General features: G+C 53.8%; 1 protein-coding gene across 1 annotated transcript in view; it reads left to right on the forward strand.

Annotated features, from left to right (window-relative positions):
- Positions 1-19,325, forward strand: part of ATP2A3 (ATPase sarcoplasmic/endoplasmic reticulum Ca2+ transporting 3) — a 102,420-nt gene that overhangs the window by 65,494 nt on the left and 17,601 nt on the right. The window contains 9 exon segments of the mRNA XM_020964709.2: positions 3,675-3,763; positions 6,835-6,937; positions 7,598-7,729; positions 8,351-8,476; positions 11,249-11,467; positions 11,838-12,173; positions 12,579-12,799; positions 17,225-17,427; positions 18,937-19,022. Of these exon segments, the coding sequence (XP_020820368.1) occupies positions 3,675-3,763; positions 6,835-6,937; positions 7,598-7,729; positions 8,351-8,476; positions 11,249-11,467; positions 11,838-12,173; positions 12,579-12,799; positions 17,225-17,427; positions 18,937-19,022 (1,515 nt within the window).

Raw genomic sequence — 19,325 nt, forward strand, 5'->3', positions numbered from 1 at the left:
AGGGCAGGTCTTCCTCAGTCAATGCTGCAGCCTTCTCTTGTCTGCTCTGACCCTCTCCTCCACCACCCACCCCCATTCAGGGGCCGTGTGGGAGGGAAGTCCCTGGTGCTTCCTAAGCACTGAGAATGATCCCCCAGAGTGGACCCAGGATGGCCCCACAGTCCTCAACCACCTGAGGACATGGATGGAAGAGTGAGCTGCTAGTGCCAGCCCGGCAGCATCATAGCTGGAGAATGAATCAGAAGGAAACATTTCCCAGCATGGTCAATGATAGACGGTGCTCCCAAGAGGAAAGAACCCGCAAGACCCCAGCTTGGAGATGTCCAAAGGTCAAGATTTTCCAGACGCATGATTATCTGACGTCCAAACTCTAATGACAAAGAAAAGCATTATCGAGGCTCTGAAAGAACCAAGATATTAATTATCCAGAAATGCCAGTGAGGAGAATCGCCTCAAATTTCTTGGCAAACTTGCCTTCTCAGGAAACTTGGTTCAGAAGAGAACAAAATGTTAAGTGCCTTGTTTAGATCCAAGTTTTAAAAAAAGATGAAATGACATTAGGTTGTGTTGAATTCAAGTCAGAAAATGACAAGGACATTATGGCAAAAGGAACAGAAAATAAATGTCTAGCCATTTATCATATACACATGCACCAAACAATTTGGTAGTTAAATTGGTAAAATATCAGTCAACAGCAGTGTAGGAGAAATAGCTAAGATAAACATATATGTATATATAAATGGCAGAAGACTCCAACACCCCATTATCAGAATATGATAAATGTAGCAAGAAGATTAACACAGAAATCCCAGATCCGAGATGTTTATTGAATAAGCTGGAAAAATTGGACATATGGGGATGACAGGATGGAAAAAAATAGAGATTACATAGTCTCCAAGTACACACAGAATTCTCCCCAAAATAGACTGCATGCTTGGTCATAAAAAAAGGCCTTGGAAAATTGAAAAGGCAGAAATCGTGCATGCTGTGCTCACAGATCCCACAGTGGGATAAAATTAGAAATTACTGACAGTAGCATGAGTAAAAGATGTAATGCTTCAGACAAAATGAAGAGCAGTCTAGGAAACACTAACTGAGTTAACGGTGAAATAAAACAATTACAGACAGTTTTAACGGGGTGCCCCCTGAAGCACCACCTGGATGCCCATTGTGGGCTCTCAGAGGCTGTGTCAGAGGAACCCCAGCCCTGGGAGGCTCCACTGAGCTGGCCGTGAACTTGGGTGTGGTGTCTGAGGACCCAGGGTGGGGCGAGGCACCTTGCTCACCAAAGTGTCCCCCAAGGTGGCGAAGGGCTCATGGGCGGTGGTGTCACAGTGAGCCTTGCCCTGCCGGGGACACGTCAGGACTTTGGAAGTCACTAGTAAAGGAAGGACCCATGCTCTGTGCCCAATACGGGGCTCACTGATAGATGCCCTTCAGCATTCATTCAGCTGAACAGCTACTGCTGGTCCCTGGATGAAGGAGACAGGACCAGGAGGGGCTGCAGCCCCTGCCTGCCCTCAGGGAGCTGACAGTCCAGAGGGAGGAGATGAGACCCTCACATACCTCAAACAGAGCAGCTAGTAGGGCACCCTTCATTTTTACTGCAAGCAGGCAAGAAACATTTATTAAGTGCTCACCATGTGCCCAACACTCTCCTGAGTGCTGGGCATACAGACACAGTCCCTACCTTTAAGGAGCTTCCGTTCTAATGGGGAAAGACTCCACGTGAAAGTTTGCTAGTGAGCAGGGGTCATAGCAGTGAAGTCTGGGGAGTGATGACACATGGCTTGTCTAGACCATCCTCAAAGTGGAGGGTCTAGGAGCTTCCCAAGGGGAGAAAGGACCCAGGACAGAGGGACCCCAGGTTGGGGAGGCCACAGGCACTGCGTGGGGGCAAAGGCTGCCAGAATCCCGTCCGACAAGCTGCATCTCCCCACCCTCCTCATTCCAGCCGTCATTCTCATCTTCAGTCTTGCCCCTCGCCTCTGCCTCGGCTTGCTCCTCCCAGGCCCAGGCTTCAGGCTATGGTCGCCTCTTGGCCTGGGATGCCATTAACACCCCCTAGTTTGTTTAGCCATTCCCCTATAGAAAGACCCCCCTGGCATCTGGTCTGAGGCCATCATGGAGTACACCACTAGACACATCTTTCCTCTTTCCATAACATCTTGTCCTCCACTTCTTTAGGCCCTCGGCCTTTTAGAGGCATAGCAGGGTCAGAGGGCGTGCCCAATTTGGGAACTGTCAGGGCAGAGCCAGACCACTGAATGACCCCACGGGCAGGGCATCAGCGGCCTCTTTGCCCACGGCTTCTCTGCCATTTGTTATTCTCCTCTTCCATTACCTTAGCAGATCTGAAGGTGCAAGGTGCCAGGTGAAACTTCCAGATTGCTCATGGAGGGAGACCTTAGCACTGAAGACTCACTTGGGCTGGAAGCTGACCTCAGCCCTTGCAGAGCTAGTAAATGTGACCTAAATCTGCAGGATGCCAGGGAGGGAGATGCAGATGCATGCCTGGTGCACACTTATCCCTAGGAACATAGATGTGGCTCCCTAGACACCTCCCCTGGCTTTCATGTCCAGGACAGACAGGTACATGTCAGAGAAAGCTCTTGGGAAGCCTGGTGGACCAGGCAGCCAGCAGCTTCCCAGCCCTTGGTGTCTTGTTTCTCCCGAGCCATGGCAGCTGCTTCCCAGCTCCTACCATCTTCCCGTGGCTCACTATCTCCCCACCCGTGTGCAGGGGACAGCAGCCCACAGTAGTAGTCTGCCCTCTCTCTGCACCCAGTGCTGACCCAGCCCTGTGCTTTGGCTCTGCCAGTACCCTGGCCATGGTGCTGACATTAAAAGGCTGCAGGGCAGATGGCTGTGTGTGTCAGAAGACCTGGGGGCTTCTCTGGGCTTGGCCATTTACCCAGAGGGTGACTCCAAACAGTTTATGTGGGTGCTGGTGACTTCATCTGCGGGTGTGTAAATTTGGTGTGAGAACATCAGGGTTCAGATCCTGGCACTTCCAGAAATCAACCACCTGGACTCCATTTCTCTGTTTGTCCAGTGAGGGGGTTGGACTGACCACTTGCTAGATATCATGGAGGGGTGAGTCTTGCTCAATGCCCTACAAAGGCCCTGTCCAGCCTTGACCTTCTGAGATTTAATCTATGATTTTGAGATCCATAAGATGGGGATAGTAATACTTCTGAAGTAGAGAGATCATAGTATTTCTGCTGGAGTCGATTCAGCCAACAAAGACTGAGTGCCTTCTATACGCAGAGCACTGTGCTAAATTTGGGGGCAGAAACAGCTGTTAGATGAGCCAGGGGCTTGCTTTCCCGGGGCTTCCAGTCTCCTACCCGGGGCGAGTGGCTGTGTTCTAAGGTAACATTCACTTACTGTCTTGTGATCGTAAAATGTCTAAGCATGGCGTTGTGGTCACGACACTAAGCCAAGGGAGCCATGATTCAAGTGGGCTGGTTTTCCTGCCCATCACTCAGTCAGTCAGTCACTAAACATTTATTGAGCACCTACTATGTGCCAGGCACTGTGCTGAGTGCACATCTCTGGAGGCTGCCCCTCTCACGCTGAACATCAGCCTCATGGGCGCTTGCTAAGTCTGGGGAGATCTCCATGCCCATGGCGGCCACCAGCTCAGCTCTCTGCCTCTGTCTTCCCTTTAGATGTTCATCATTGACCAGGCAGAGGGAGCTGACTGTAGCCTTCATGAATTCAGCATCACAGGCTCTACCTATGCACCTGAAGGCCAAGTGTGAGTATGGCTGGAGGACTGAGGACTGAGGGAAGGGAGACCTGGGTCCTGGGGGCTGGCAGGTTGGGCCCCCCAAGGAGCATGCTGGGGTGGGCCTCGAGGCCAGAGCCTTGGCTCCCCTCATCCCTCCTATTGCCTGGATGGACTCCCAGCCTCAGCCACAGGCTGTATGCCTGATGCTTCCTGGGGAGGCATCCCCCTTGCTCCAGGGAGTGGGCCTACTCTACAGGGCTTAGCCTTGGCCAGAAGCATGAATAATGCTTGAGGCAGCTGCTCTAGTCCTCAGAATAGGGCTGTCTGGGCAATGGCAGAGGGGGACTGAATGGGTTATGGGAGCATCAAGGGAGGGTACAGACAGTAACTGGCTAGGGAGCTGCCACTTCCACTGCTGCATTGGCTGACGGTGCCCGGGGCAGGGATTCTTGCTCCTGGCTCTTCCTCTTCTGACTTCCAGAGGCAGTGGGATGAATGCCGACATTTTGAGGCGTGTGAATTGTTGGCCCTTGTGCCTGAACCTTGTGTCTGCCTTGGACCAGGCTAGTTGGTGTTTATGGTTGGCACCCCTGGGCAGGGGTAACCTTGGAGCAGGCACTGCCTTGGATGGATGCCCCAGACAGATCCCACTCTGCTTTTTGTCAGGGTCACTAGATGGGTGGATGAGGGTCCTGCTGTAGCTGCTGGTTACCTGGATTTTAGCACAGCAGTTGAAAGACCATCTCATCCTCTTCTTGTGAGCAAGATGGAGAGACTGGCGTGAGATGAGAGGACTGCTAGATGTATTCCCAAGTCCTCAAATGGCCAGACCTGAAGAATGATGAGTTATGGTTTGATGCCAGCTTGGAAGGGGTCTCCAGTGGAGGGCCTCAGAGATCAGCGCTGGTTGACATTTTTATCAATGACTTGGAAGTGGCATAAACAAAAGCCTATCAAATCTGTGGGTGATCCAGAGCTGAGGACAATAGCCAATATGATGGAAGTCAGAGTCAGAATCCAGAAAGATCTTCATGGACCACAGCTTTGGGCTGAGTTGCTTCTGACAGAATTTAACAGAAAGAAATGTACCACCCTACACTCAGGCTCAGAAAGTCCACTTGACTTCACAAAAACAGGATGGTTAAGTTCAGATGACTGCACAGCAATTTGTCTGAAAAAGATCTGAGGGGGTTAGTGAACCACAAGGTCATTATAAGTCAACAGTGCACTGTGACAGCCAAGAGAGTCGGTGCAGCCTTGGGCCGCCTTCAGAGAAGTGGAGGTTTTAGGGGTGTTGGGCTCAGGTGTGGCCACGACAGCTTAAGGAGGACACTGGAGAGCTGGAGTGTCCAGCAGAGGGCAGCCAGCCTGGTGAGGGTCTGGAGGCCATGTCACGAAAGCCGGTGGAAGGAACCGGGAATGGTTAGCCTGGAGGTGGGAAGGCCCGGGGCCTCACAGCTTTGTCTGAATATATGAAGGTCTGTCATAGGGATTTGTACAGGGAAGGGTACCGGGGCCCTGGCCAGCTCTGTAGGTCTGTGAGGCTGTGCCTCTATGGGGCAACAGTGCCCTCTGCTGGGGGCATTGCCAGCCACTCAAGGCTGATCTTCCCTTGGTCACTCACAAGATGGCATGATGGGGCCACTGGGCAGCTGGGATTTGGCAGGAGGGCTGGACTTTTGTGTGTAAGAATGATGTTTTACCCGTGGTGGGTCACCTTGGGCTTAGAAGAACAATCTGGTTGAAATGCAGCCGAGCAGGGCTCAGGAAGGGGCTCCTGTTAGCAAGACACCTTCCCGCAAGCCTGGCCGGTGTGATTGGCATGGCGGTCCCTATTGGGAGCACGGGACCGCAGGGTGGCCTTGGGTCTGGGACTGTGGAATATGGAGATGGAGCATCTTGGGGGAGGAATGCAAAGAGACCAGTGTCCCTGGATGGGAAGATATCTGGGGGGTGGAGTGGAAGGTGTGAGGGGATGGCTAGGTTCTCCAGGGCTTTAACTGACAAACAGCATTTTGGTTTTGATCCTGGAGGTGATAGGGAGTTTATTTAGTAGTGGGATGAAATGTTTGCACCTGAACTTTAGGAGACTCACTTTGGTGGCTGAACGGAGGATGGGCTGGAGTGGGGAGAGGCCTGAGGCAAGCAGACCCCACCCCAGCAGCTAATGCCATAGTCCAGATGGGAGAGGAGGAGGGTCTGCACCGGGGGGGCAGCGTTGGAGGAGAGAAAGGGGTGTATTAGAGAGATGTTATGGAGATAGAATCAACTGGATTTGGTACCAGATTGGATATGGAGCAGGGGAAAGAGGAAGGCTGTGGGTCTGGGTGATGGAGACGATGGTGGTGCCATTGACCATGATAGGGGAGGTGAGGGGGCAGTTTGGAGAGAGATGTTTAAGCTGTTTACAGGACGTCCATTTCAAGATGTATAATACGCAGTTGGAGATAAGAAACTGCAGGTCGGCAGAGAGATTGGGGCAGGAGACCTGAGAATCATCAGCATAGAGAGGGTCCTTGAATGCGTGGGAGCTGAGGTGGTCACCCAGTGAAGGAGAGGGAGAAGAGAAGAGGGCCCAGGACAGAGCCAGGGACACCCATGGTCAGAGGGCCCGATGTGGAGGAGAATCCAACAAAGGAGAGGGAGGAGGAGGAGGACCCAGAGAAGACCATTGGGTTTGGTGGTTAAGAGACCATCAATGACTTTGGAGAGGGGGGTTTGGGTGGAATGATGAGGTTGGGAGGGTCCCATCTTTTGCCACCGCTGAGCAGGCTCTTAGAGACGGGGCAGAGTCATGGAGTACCAGACTTGGACGGAACAGGCCCGTCTTACCCAGGCTCCCACAGTGGGGTCACACTAGGAGGGGCTTCTGCCACCTGCTGGTGGACTTGTGCCCCATTTCAGAAGAATCTCAGGTTGGGGAGGCTCCGATGGAAGTGCACTGATTCTGGAGGGAGCTATGCGCATGCCCTGTGCATGGAGCCCATGCTTTCTATGCTGCCTCGCTTACGGTGGAGGCTGGAGACCCTTCCCTTGGCCCTGCAAGTGGGGAGGGTCAAGCAATGGCTACTCCCAACCTCTGCTCTGGGCTCTTGTAGGCTGAAGGATGGGGAGCTTGTTCATAGCAGCCAGTATGATGGGCTGGTCGAGCTGGCCACCATCTGTGCCCTCTGCAACGATTCATCCCTGGATTACAGTGAGGTGAGTGGCTGTGCTGTGCTCAGGGTATCTGAGGGCCCAGGGAGCCCCCCCCCAGCAGCTTGCACCCCAGTCAACCCCGATGGTGTCTTGGATGTAGCCCAGAGGCCTCTCATGACCTCCTCCCACCCTCAAGAAACCCCAGGATTCTAGCTGTTAGAGGGGCCAAGGATACTTGCCCCTCATACTTTGAACAGAGAGGACCTTAGGGACAGGGAAAGGACTGTGCTGGTGGTGTGCATGGGGGGTGTCAACTAGCCAGAGCGGCTGCCTCCTGTCCTCTTCTGGGGCCTCGTGGCCCACCTGCCTGGGTATTCAGGGCCAGGCACAGCCTGGCCTTGGGGCTCCTGAGGCCCCTGCTGGCTCCAAGTGTCTACAGAAGGGTAAGCTAGCTTGTCTTCAGTACAGCTGATTTGGCCCAATAGTGAGAAGAGTGTGAGTGGCCTCTGCCCCCAAGGCTTGGGGGCTCAGGGCTGGTAGGACCCTAGGCTCAGATATGTTTGCTGCACCTCTTGCATGGTGTCCAAAGCCCGAATCGGGAGCCCAGAAGGGCCCATCCCCTGCCAAGCTTGCCCTGGGCTGAGGAAGGCAGGCTATGAGTGGGCATTAGGGAAGATGCCTTCCCATGCTCACCCTGACCTTGGGTGTCTGTGTTGGGGTCAGTCCAAGAGGGTCTATGAGAAGGTTGGAGAAGCCACAGAAACGGCCCTCACCTGCCTGGTGGAGAAGATGAATGTCTTCGACACAGATGTGAGCCAGCTGTCTCGAGTTGAGCGAGCTGGAGCTTGCAATGCGGTGAGTGAGTGAGTGACTGCCCCCAGGGAGGCTGGCCCAGCATCTCCTGAACAAGCCCCACGGCCCCTCCAGGAAAGGTCACCCTGGCCCTCCTGTCACCTCCCTCTAAGATCTCTCCCTCATCCCCCAGTGCCTGCAGGACAGCCTCAGGGCCCCTCCAGGTCTCAGCTCGTGGGGCAGTGGGGGACAGAGGGAAGAGGCCTGGATCAGGCCTCCGAGGCCCCGGGCCCTTAGCTGCTCCAAACTGGGGCCCCTGGCGCCTGGTGGTTCCTTCTAGAGTCTGAAGCTGAGGCCTTGGGGTTAGGGCGAGTGGGAGAAGTAAAGGAAGGAGAGAGGGGATTGAGGGCCTGGTCTGCCTGCCTCCCACGAGCTTGGGTCAGGGGCCCTGTGTCAGACTCCCTGTCCTGAGCCCTGGGGGCTGCTCATCACCTGCTGGGCCATGGGAAGCACTAGGCTGGTACAGGAGTCACATGGAGGAAGCCCTTAGAGAGAGGGTACATTTTCTAGATGAAGATTTCCTAGGTGTGTGGCTGTCCTCTGGCATCTCCTTCCGGGTTGCCCATCCTCACCATGCCCACCTCCTCTCCTGTCTGACCCTGACTGCCTGGCATCTGCTTCCAGGTCATTAAACAGCTGATGAAGAAGGAGTGCACCTTGGAATTCTCAAGGGACCGCAAGTCCATGTCTGTGTACTGCACGCCCACCGGCCCAGTCCAGCCCACCTCAGGCAGCAAGCTGTTTGTGAAGGTTCTCTGATCCCCAGCTGGGATGGCATGGGGGGCAGGGACGGCGTAAGGGTCTAGAAGCACCATCCTCATGTGAATACCTTAGGCCAAAGTCCACCCAAGACTCCTCTAGGGCCCCACATGGCTGCCCTGCTCAGGACAGGCAGAATGACCAGAAGAAGGGACTGTGAGGTGGTGAGGGGCGGGCCCTGGCCTTGGAACCTGATGCCTCCCAGCTTCCTGGCTCATGACTTTGGGCAAATCCTTCAGCTTCCTCATCTTTAAAATGGGGGAGATGCTGCCTTCCCCACCTCCCTCCCTCCTGGGGTTTCTGTGAGGCCGGGGCCCTCCAGAACTGCTCTTCTCAATACTGCCACCACCCTCAGACAGATCTTAATACCCCGGAGCAGGGGGGCAGAGGGCTGGAGACCAGGCCTCTGGGTGAAGGATCTGGGGACGTTCAGCCTGGAGCCTTGGGAGGCGGGGGGGGTTGAGGGAAAGAAGCAGGCAGGACAGAAGGCAGAACCAGGACTGATGGATTAGAAACACCAGGAGCACGATGTGGGTTCCATAGAAGAAAGCTCATCCTAATAATAATGGACACTACCAGAAGGTAGTGAGCTCTCTGTCCCTGGGAGTGTTCAAGCTGAGTCTGGTCAGGAACACTCTAGAAGGGGGGTGGTTGGGCCTGCAGGGTCTGAAAGACCCCTTCTGATTCTGAGTCAGTGATTCAGTGAAACTTGGCCCAGGCGCCATCCTCCCTCCCTGCTTAAAGGCAGCTATAGCCAGTACTGACCTGCTGCCAAGGGGAGCCTGGACCCATCCTCAGTGATGAGTGTGTGTGTGTATGGGGGGTCCTCCTTGTCCTTCTGTCCTTTCTACACACACACACACACACACACACACACACCCATCACTGAGGAGTCAGGCAGAGGAAGAGGAAGTCAGGCAGAGGTCCCCAGAGCCTCAGGCTTGCCTCCTGGGCACCAGGCTGCCCCGTCTCATGGTCTGAGCCCCCAGGTCCACTTGTAACTGAACAAGAGTCCCTACCTCGACTTCCTGAAGCACTAGGCTTCCAGCTGCTCTTGGAGGCTGTCTTGCCATGGCTCCCCTACCTTGCCCTTGTGTGCAGTTGCCCCAGCTGACTTCATCATTCTGGATTCGATATAGTGTTGTAGGCTGCTGAGTCTTTTGGACCCTGAAGCTGTTGCCCAGGGCATCGGCTCTCCCTCCCAGCTCTGTGTCGTTGACACATTTGGCCAATGTGCCCTCTATGCATTTATCCAAGTCATTGAAAACAAAGTGAACCAGGAGAGCCAAACACTGATCCCTGGGGCACTCGACTGCAGACCTCCTGCCCGGTGGGACCCACAGTAGCTGAGCCACTCAGCCCATCTCCAAGGCCTGGGAGGTGGCTTCAAGGAGTCATCCTGGGCTGGCCAGCCCCCCTGCACGGAGAGATGCTCTCAAGCCCCCTAGAAATTCCTGAGGTTGGTCAGGCAACTCCTCACTCAACCCCAAGCACCGGGAATCTTGCTCCACAAACTCCTTAATAATCCCGGCACTGCCTGACTCTGCCGGCTGGTGCAGGATCAAATCGGGACAAAGTATGTAAATCACCTTGGAAGCCAGCAGGTGGCACTCAGGGCCATGTCGCAGGATGCTGCCGGGGCTTTTCCCCTGGGGCATCTTCCCGCATCTGTGGGAGCTCTCCAGCTCTCTGGGCTCCTGGAAGGGGGTCACCAGAACAGAATTCTCTGTCAGGCTGGCCCTGAGTGGGGGCAGGGGTCCGCCTGACTCCACCCCCAGACCTAACAGGTCTTCCTTCCGTTGGCCACTGACTGATTTCTCTCCAACCCCTTGGGTTCAGGTGGCATTTGAGGGGGGCCCCAATTTTGACTCTGGAGAAACTGAACTGGCCCCAGAAGGTCAGCTCCTATGGTCCCCCTAAGTCAAGCCCCCCCTGTGGCTCAGAGAGATTGGGGGCTGCTCTCGGAGCCAGAACTGAGGGCCAGGGCACTATTCCTGTGGTTAGTTGGGTAAAGCTGCCTGGCCTCTTGCACAGAGGGACCAGCCTGGGATGGGGGCACCAGGTCACACTAACCCCTGAGGAAAGTCAGGCCCTCCCAACCGTGGGTCAGTTGGGCCAGGCTCCTCAGGTCTCTCTCAGCAGGGCCCCCAAGAGCAGGGACTGGAGGGCAGAGACAGGGGAATGCTGTTCAGGTAGAACAGGCAATGAATGTCCAGGGAAGGCTCAGCGGGCTGGAGGGGGCATATTTAGCCCTGCTCCTGCCTCCCTGCCTCTTGGGCCACAGGGCCCAGCTGTTTAAATCCTGGGCAGTCAAGATTTAAAGAGAGAAGCTTCTTGTAAATGGGGGGGGGTAGGGGTACCTTTAGATCACATCGGGGCACTCCCAGAGCCTCCCAGCCAGCCCGGGGCCTCTGCAGCCTCCGGGGCAACTCAAGCCTTACCCCAACCTAAAGGTCTGGGATTAGGAGTCATGGGGGCCATTGTGGAGGCCAATTTTAGCTTGCTGTTGGGCAGCATTTCCTAACCTTGAAAGCTCCTCAAGAGGGCAGTGGTAGTGAGCTCTCCTTCACAGGAAGTCTCCAACAGAGCCTGAGGAGGTGATTGTCTGGGACATCGTAGAGGGGCTTTGGGTCAGGCACAGGCTGCATGGGAGGCAGCTGAGGGTCCGTCCAATGGAGGTTCTCTCACTTGCATCACCTGCAAAGTGTTTTCCGCACCAGGTCTACACTGAGCCCTCCTTTCCCATCCCTCTCCATTCCACAGGGAGCCCCAGAAAGTGTGATTGAGCGTTGCAGCTACATGCGTGTTGGCACCAGGACTGTTCCCCTCCCCCCTGCAGCCAGGGAGAAGATCCTGGCTCGTGTCCGGGACTGGGGTACAGGCATCGACACCCTGCGTTGCCTGGCACTGGCTACCAGAGATGCCCCTCACAGGATGGAGGACATGCAGTTGGACGATGCCACCATGTTCATCAACTATGAGGTAAGGCCCCACCACCTATACTGACAGCATTCCCACTTCATCTGCCACCTCCATCTCTGAGAGACCTGAGCTAGCAGGGACGGGGAGGGTGCAGAGGAGGTGGGGGGGGAGGGAGATGCTGCGAACACCTGAGTGAGCGTGAGGAGGGCACAGGAGAATGGGAGATAGCCAGAGCCCAGCCTGATCTGCTCGAGGCAGCCTCATGTATCAAGCCTGGCTCTGAGCCAGGAACAGGGTAGCCAGCAAGGCTTCCCGGGGAAGCACATTATCCCAGGCACCTTGGGCAGAAGGGGCCAGAGTGGATGAGGCAGAGGCCCGATGAGGCGCGCCCCCAGGCCATCCAAACCATCCCCGCGGCTCTCGCCTCCAGATGGATCTGACCTTCGTGGGCTGCGTGGGCATGCTGGACCCTCCCCGGAAGGAGGTTACTTCGTCCATCGAGATGTGCCGCAAGGCCGGGATCCGAGTGATCATGATAACCGGAGACAATAAGGGCACGGCAGTGGCCATCTGCCGGCGCATCGGCATCTTCTCGGAGACCGAGGACGTGTCCAGCAAGGCCTACACGGGCCGGGAGTTCGACGACATGGCCCCTGAGCAGCAGCGCGCCGCCTGTCAGAACGCCTGCTGCTTTGCTCGGGTGGAGCCGGCCCACAAGTCCAAGATTGTGGAGTACCTGCAGTCCTTCCATGAGATCACGGCCATGGTGAGGGTCAGGAGACCGGGCGGCCTGGCGGGGTGCCCCCAAGCCCTGCCTGTCCTGCGCTCCCTACTCCCAGTGCCTCTGGGAGGGGACCCAAGGAGGGGGAGGGGAGCAGTGAAGGCCAAAAGGGCAGGGGTGAGGGAGGGGCCCCGGGCTCGCTCTGCAGATGCCGCCTTGGGTAGCTGCTCCCACATCTGGGGGGCCGTCCCGGGTCTCCCCTGCGGGCCTTTAGAACCATCGTTGTCAAAAGTGGGGATGGAGTGAGGGAGCAGGCCCCTCCATGACTGGGGTAGAGGGTGAGAGTACCCGGCATTTCTAAGCTGGGGGCCGGAGCATTCTTTGCCAGTATGTCAGTAGACCCCTGGGCCCCGGCTGGAGGCTCACCCTCTTCCCCGGGCTCTCCGGCAGACTGGAGATGGCGTGAACGATGCGCCTGCACTCAAGAAGGCCGAGATCGGCATCGCCATGGGGTCGGGGACAGCAGTGGCCAAGTCGGCGGCAGAGATGGTTCTATCTGACGACAACTTCTCCACCATTGTGGCGGCGGTGGAGGAGGGCCGGGCCATTTACAACAACATGAAGCAGTTCATCCGCTATCTCATCTCCTCCAATGTTGGAGAAGTCGTGTGGTAAGAAATGCCCGTCTGCCCTGGCCAGACAGGGTCCTCCGTGGACAGGACTCAGCCCTGGGCCCCAGCGATGTAATCTCACAAAATACATGGCGTGCCCCAGCAGCCAGGAAATACTGAAAACCCCAGAGGGGCCCCTCTGGTATGTTGGGTAGACCCTCTATGGAGATTTGTTGGAACAGCACAAAGATGGGGGGGAGGGAGGAGGAGGCAGCATGAAGGGGCTGTAATCTGCACCCATGGAGGGACCAGAGCACCTGCATCTGTGAGATCATGTTTCCCCCAAAGTGTCAGAGGGTGGATGCCCTGGTGAATTTCCTCTTCATACCCTTCATACTGCTCAGGGTTTCTTTTCCTTTGGGAAGAAGGGTCACAGTCTCTGGAGCACAAGATTGGATTGACCCAGCCTGGGCCAAGGCTCTATCCAGGCAGGCCCAGGCTCAGGCACTGCCCTTGCCCTCCTGAAGAGTAGCAGGAATGAAGGATTTGCAGGCTGCCTCCATCCTGCCCAGCCAGCCTAGCCCAGAATGCTTCTGCTGGGGGAGGGGCTTATAATTCACAGCCAATGGGTGTTTTTGGGAGGGCCCAGGGTTACACTCACCCCTGCATCCATGTTAGCTACCCCTGTTTGTTATAGCATGTGGGACCCCAGAGCTGGCAAGGGCAATGAAATGTGGGGTGTGAAACTCCTAAGCTAGAGGGGGCCTCCCAACATGGAACAGCAGAACTAGGAGTGTGTGTGTGTGTGTGTGTGTATGTGTGTGTGTGTGTGTGTGTATGTATGTGTGTGTATATGTATGTGCATATGTGTGTGTGCGTGATAGAATACAGAACCTAGAACATCCATGCTGGAGGGAGCATGGGAACAGTGAATGCAGCATGTCCAAGCTGAGGGGGATTTTAGAACATAGAACCTGGAGCATCGAGGTTAGGGGGTGGTATCTTAGAACCCAGAACAGAGTGTCCTAGTGGGAGGGCCTTCTGATCTCAGTCCAATCCCCTACTTTGATGCATGAGGAAACTGAGGCAAAGCTATTTGGCCATAGTCCCCCAGACACTGGGCAGCAGATCTTTGGTGTGCCTGCCCTCCATGGCAGTGACCCCTTGACTCCCAATCAATGAGACACTGTCTGAGGGAGCAAAGGGGCCACAATTTCCCCCAGTATTCCCTCCCTCCTTCCAAATGGGCAGCCCATGCAACAAACAGTATTTTTTTTAGGTTTTTCAAAAATTGATTTATTTTGAATTATCAACAATCACTTCCATAAGCTTTTGGGTTTTAAATTTTTCTTCCACTCCCTCCCCATCTCTCTCCCTAAGACGGCACGTGGTCTGATATAGTCTATACATATATATATTCCTATTAGACATATTTTCACATTAGTGAAGCTGTAAGTAAGAATTAGAACCAACAGGAGGAACCACCAGAAAGAGGAAACAAAACTCAACAGAAGAAAAAAAATAGCAAATAGCATGCTTCGACCTGCACTCAAACTCCATAGTTCTTTCTTCTTTGTGGACAGCATTTTCCATCATGAGGCCTTTAGAGATGTCTTAGATCCTTGCATTTCTGGAAAGGGTTAAGTCTGTCAATATTAGTCATCACACAACGTGGCTGTTACTGTGACAACGTTCTCCTGGTTCTGCTCACTTCACTCAGCATCAGTCCATACAAGTCTTTCCAGGTTTTTCTGAAGTCAGCCTGCTCATCATTTCTTATAGCACAATAGTATTCCATTATATTCATATACCACAACTTGTTCAGCCATTCTCCAATTGATGGGCATCCTCTCAATTTCCAATTCTTTGTTGCCACAAAAAGAGCTGCTATAAATATGTTTGTACATGTGGGTCCTTTCCCCATTTGTATGATCTCTTTGGGATATACCCCTAGAAATGGTATTGCTGGGTCAAAGGGATGCACATTTTTAGAATCCATTGGGCATAGTTCCAAATCGCTCTCCAAAATGGTTGGATCATTTCACAACTCCACCAACAATGCATTAGTGTTCCAATTTTCTCACATCTTCTCCAACACTTATCAGTTTCCTGTTTTGTCATGTTGACCAGTCTGATAGGTGTGATGTGGTACCTCAGAGTTGTTTTGATTTGCATTTCTCTAATCAATAGTGATTTAGAGCATTTTTTCATGACTATAGATGGCTTTAATTTCTCTTTATCTGAGAACTGCCTGTTCATATCCTTTGACCATTTATCAATTGAGGAATGACTTGTATTATTACAAATTTAACTTAATTCTCTATATATTTTAGAAATGAGGCCCTTATCAGAGACACTGGCTTTAAAAATTCTTTCCCAATTTTCTACTTTCCTTCTAATCTTGGTTGCATTGGCTTTGTTTGTGCAAAAACTTTTCAATTTAATGTATTCAAAGTTAGCCATTTTCTTTTTGTAATGTTCTCTATCTTCTGAACAAACAGTATTTTTTAAGACAGAGAGGGGTGGGGAGAGAGAGAGACAGAGACAGAGAGAAGAGTCAGGGAGACAGGAGAGACAGAGACAGAGAAACAGAGAGACTCAGAGACACACACACAGAGACAGGAGAGAGAGAAGAGAGAGAAACAGAGAGAAAGAGATAGGAGAGAGACAGACAGACAGAGACAGAGAGAGCAGTCTTTGTGTACAGGGTTTTCTTGACTTTCCTGACTTCACTCTGCATCAGTTCATGGCAATCTCTTCAAGCTTCTCTGTAGTCAGTGCATACTTCTCTTATAGTCATATTCCTTTACATTCATGTTGTATCATTCCCCAAATGACGAGCATCAACTTTGTTTCCAATCCTTCCACAAAATGTACCATCAGCTTCTTTCTTTCTTAAATGCTTCCTATAACAAGGAGCTCACTACTTCATGAGGCTGATTGCCAAGACACACTTCCCTCGAGCTTTATGGATCACAAAGTGCTTTTCTCCCAGCATCCTCATGAGGAGACTCCTGCTCAAGAGAGGTTGGGTGACTTGCCCTGGGTCACACAGCTGTTGGGTGTCAGAGGTGGGATTCCAGCCCAGGCCTCGATGACAAGCCAGTGACAGAGGGCATCTGCACATGAGCGAGCGTGCTTACATCCTGCCTACTCAAGCACACACACGTCTGGGCCCATTTGGGCATAGGTGAACACCTAAATTGCTTTTTAATTGCTTTTTAAGCAATTGCTTAATTGCTTTTTAATTCTTTCTTTAAGGCCCTTTATTGAGCATATTTTTATTGCATTATGATCAGTAAATGATGTATTTAGTATTCCTCCTTTTGTAAGTTTTTGGCAAAGTTTTAGTGCCTCAATATATGGTCAGTTTTTCTAAAGGTGCCATATGTAGTTTAGAAGTATGTAAATTTCTTTCTATTTCTATTCAGTAATTATCAGAGGTATATCACACTTAATTTTTCTAAAATTTTATTTTGGTTCTTAACTTTTTTCTTTTTTATCTTTTGGTTCAATCTGTCTGGTCTGGAAGGGGTACATTAAGGTCTCCATGTTCTTAGGTGCATACATATTGTGTTAATATTGATTCATTATCTATAGTGACCTTGAGAGTAGTGTAATTTCCCTGCTTATCTATTTTTATCTAATCTACACACACACCATACATACATACACACACATCACACATATATATACACACGTGAACATACACACACGGCCATACACCATACGCACATGTATACACACCATACACACATGCACACACACATGCACACTGTGTCCTTATTTGAAGTCATGATTGCTATCCTCGCTCTTTTGAGTTCAACCAAAGAATAATAGATTGAACTCCATCCCCTCATTTTAATTGTACATGCATCTTTAAATGTCAAGTGTGCTCGTCATAAACACATATGGTTGGACAGACATGGGTTCAAGCCTTCACTCTGCCTCTCACTACCAGTCTGGTGGGATGGATCACTTGGTGCTTGAGAGGTAAAAGCAGCAAGCAGAAGCAGGCCAGAGCCCTGGGCAGGAGATTAAAGATGGTCGGCAGAGAGGCCCCTGTGGTCTGTGGGCGTCTTCTCCTCCTTCCTCAAAGGCCCAATGCAGACTGCTTCAGCTTCTTGGCTTGCAATAGCCAGCCTCAGTTGATGATTCGGGGGCTTCCCCTGTTCTGTTGGTGTCCTGGCCCACAAAATTACTCACCCTCTCTGGTCCTCAGTTTCCTCATCTGTAAAACAGGTTGCACTGGATAGCCTCGGGTTCCCTTCTGGCTCATAGTAAGCTGATGAGCCCATGACTGGAAGACCAGGCTGGGCACTGAACCAGGCTAGTCTTTGAGAACCTGCCCTGTCCAGTGCTGGGCCAGTCCCTAGGCCTTGTGTTCTGTGGGGGGTGTGGCTAGCACATGGGCCAATGAGAGGGGATGCACTTCGGGAGGGGGCAGAGGCCAGGCCCATGGGTGAGTCACGGCTTGGTCTCCAGCATCTTCCTGACAGCCATCCTGGGCCTTCCGGAGGCACTGATCCCTGTTCAGCTGCTCTGGGTGAACCTGGTGACCGATGGGCTGCCAGCCACAGCCCTTGGCTTCAACCCCCCTGACCTGGACATCATGGAGAAGTTACCCCGGAATCCTCAGGAGCCCCTCATCAGCGGCTGGCTATTCTTCCGCTACCTGGCCATTGGAGGTGAGTGGGAGGCTGGGGCCTGGGCCTGCTTGGCTAGGCTGCAGGCCTGCCCTCAGGATGCTTGCAGTCTTCTACTAGGGGATATGACAGCACCTGAAGAGAGTAATACACAGATCTACATGGCAGACACCAAGGAGGAGGCCTAGGGCCAGGCCCTGCCCTGGGCCTCTGGAGCCTGGGAAGGATGGAGAGGAGGAGAGGGGAGAAGGCAGAGGGCGCTCCGGGCAGGGGTGGGTGACAGGGCCAGGCAACGATTGGGGACTTGGTTAGGGTGGGGCATGCAGAGAGGGAAGGAGCCAGGTGGGGAGGGCCTGGAATGGCAGGATCCACAGTGGGGACTCTACTGGGTTGGGCCACAGGGAGCCCCAGGAGGCTTAAAGCAGAGGGAGACTGATTATGGGGATGCACAAATCACACCTCACTTAACCCATTGCCTAGTCAGAAAAAGAAAAATAATAATAAGATGGGCCTTAAGACCATCCTGTCCAACCTCCTCCTTTGTTGGCGAGGAAGGAGAATCAGCCCAGGTCTTGAGGGCTTTCTGGGGTCCCACAGCTAGTAAGAGCATGGGCAGGCCTGAATGTAGGTCTTCAGGGCATAGTCTGGCACAGTGGTAAAGGAGAACCAGGAGGGGGCAAAGAGGCAGCCCTATTGGGAGGCGATGGTCATCACCTGAGCTGGGAAGAATGATCCTGGTAGGGGGAGTCTCCATTGGAGATGCCCCCAGGGGCCAAGGGGCCCTACTGGGGACACCCCTTTGTGCCAGGGAGCCCCCATTGGAAACTGCTCCACCCCAGGGATTTAAAAGCCCCCAGTGGGGACATACATACCCTGGGATCAGGTAGCCCCCACTGAAGATACCCTTTGGAGACAGGGGCCCTGCAGGCTCTTACAGGCCTGCCCCTCTTGGGGAGGTGACCACAGGGAGGCTTCAGCCCTCAATGATTCTGGCCTAGCTAGCCAGAGGAAAGGCTGTCCAGCGTGACTGTCTCCTGTCTGGCCTCCCTGCCTCCAGCATTTCTAGGCCACTTCCTCCAGGTGCTCCCAGCCCTGGGCATCTGTGCCAGCTCAGCGGCCCTTATCTAGACAGCCCCAAGGGGAAGGTGTGGGCATGAGCTAGCTGAGGGTGGGAGCCCTGGAGCCAGAGGGCCAGAGCACTAAGGTGTGGGAGAGATGGAGTCCCAGCAGCCAGCCTTTGCTGAGCATCTCCTTTGTACCCAGTCTCTGCTGGACGCTGACCCCAGTCAGCTTCAAGCTCCCGTGCCAGAGTCCCAGGGCCTCCCCCAGACTGGGCAATGCTGCTGTGGCCCTTCTCCGCAGGCCTGGGGAGTAGGCGTGCTCTAGCCCACCTCAGCCTCTACTTTCACTGGGCTCCCTGGGGCATAGGGGTCACCTCCCCCCACACCCCGATCCTGGGAAGCCTCCAGACAAATGGCCTGGAGCCCCCTGCCCTGAAAGTGGGTGGGGTACACCTCCCTAAGTCTCCTCCTCTGCTCTCCCCTTTGACAGTGTATGTGGGCCTGGCCACTGTAGGGGCAGCCACATGGTGGTTTCTGTATGATACAGAAGGACCTCAAGTCACCTTCCACCAGCTGGTAAGTGAGCAAGGGCAGGAGGGGCAGCGTGGTCCAGTGACCAGGGATAAGCAGCAGGAAAGGCTCAAGGACTTCCTGACTGCCCACAGGAGAGCGAAGCTGGAGCTAGCCCCAGGGAGCCTTCTGGCCAGCCTCAGCCCCTGCCCCTGGCAAGCAGGCAGGCCCATCTCCCTGCCCAGGGCGCAGCTGCTATGTAGGGAGGTCCTGCCCCAAGAGGGGAGGGGCAGGGAAGGAGGAAGGACATGTGAGCAGGACTGCTGGGGTGTTGGGATGGGAAGAACCCCACCCCAGGCCGGGGACCTG

Source organism: Phascolarctos cinereus, unplaced genomic scaffold (genome assembly GCF_003287225.1).
Source record: "Phascolarctos cinereus isolate Bilbo 61053 unplaced genomic scaffold, phaCin_HiC Scaffold_7;HRSCAF=346, whole genome shotgun sequence".
In the NCBI taxonomy this organism is placed as follows: Eukaryota; Metazoa; Chordata; class Mammalia; order Diprotodontia; family Phascolarctidae; genus Phascolarctos; species Phascolarctos cinereus.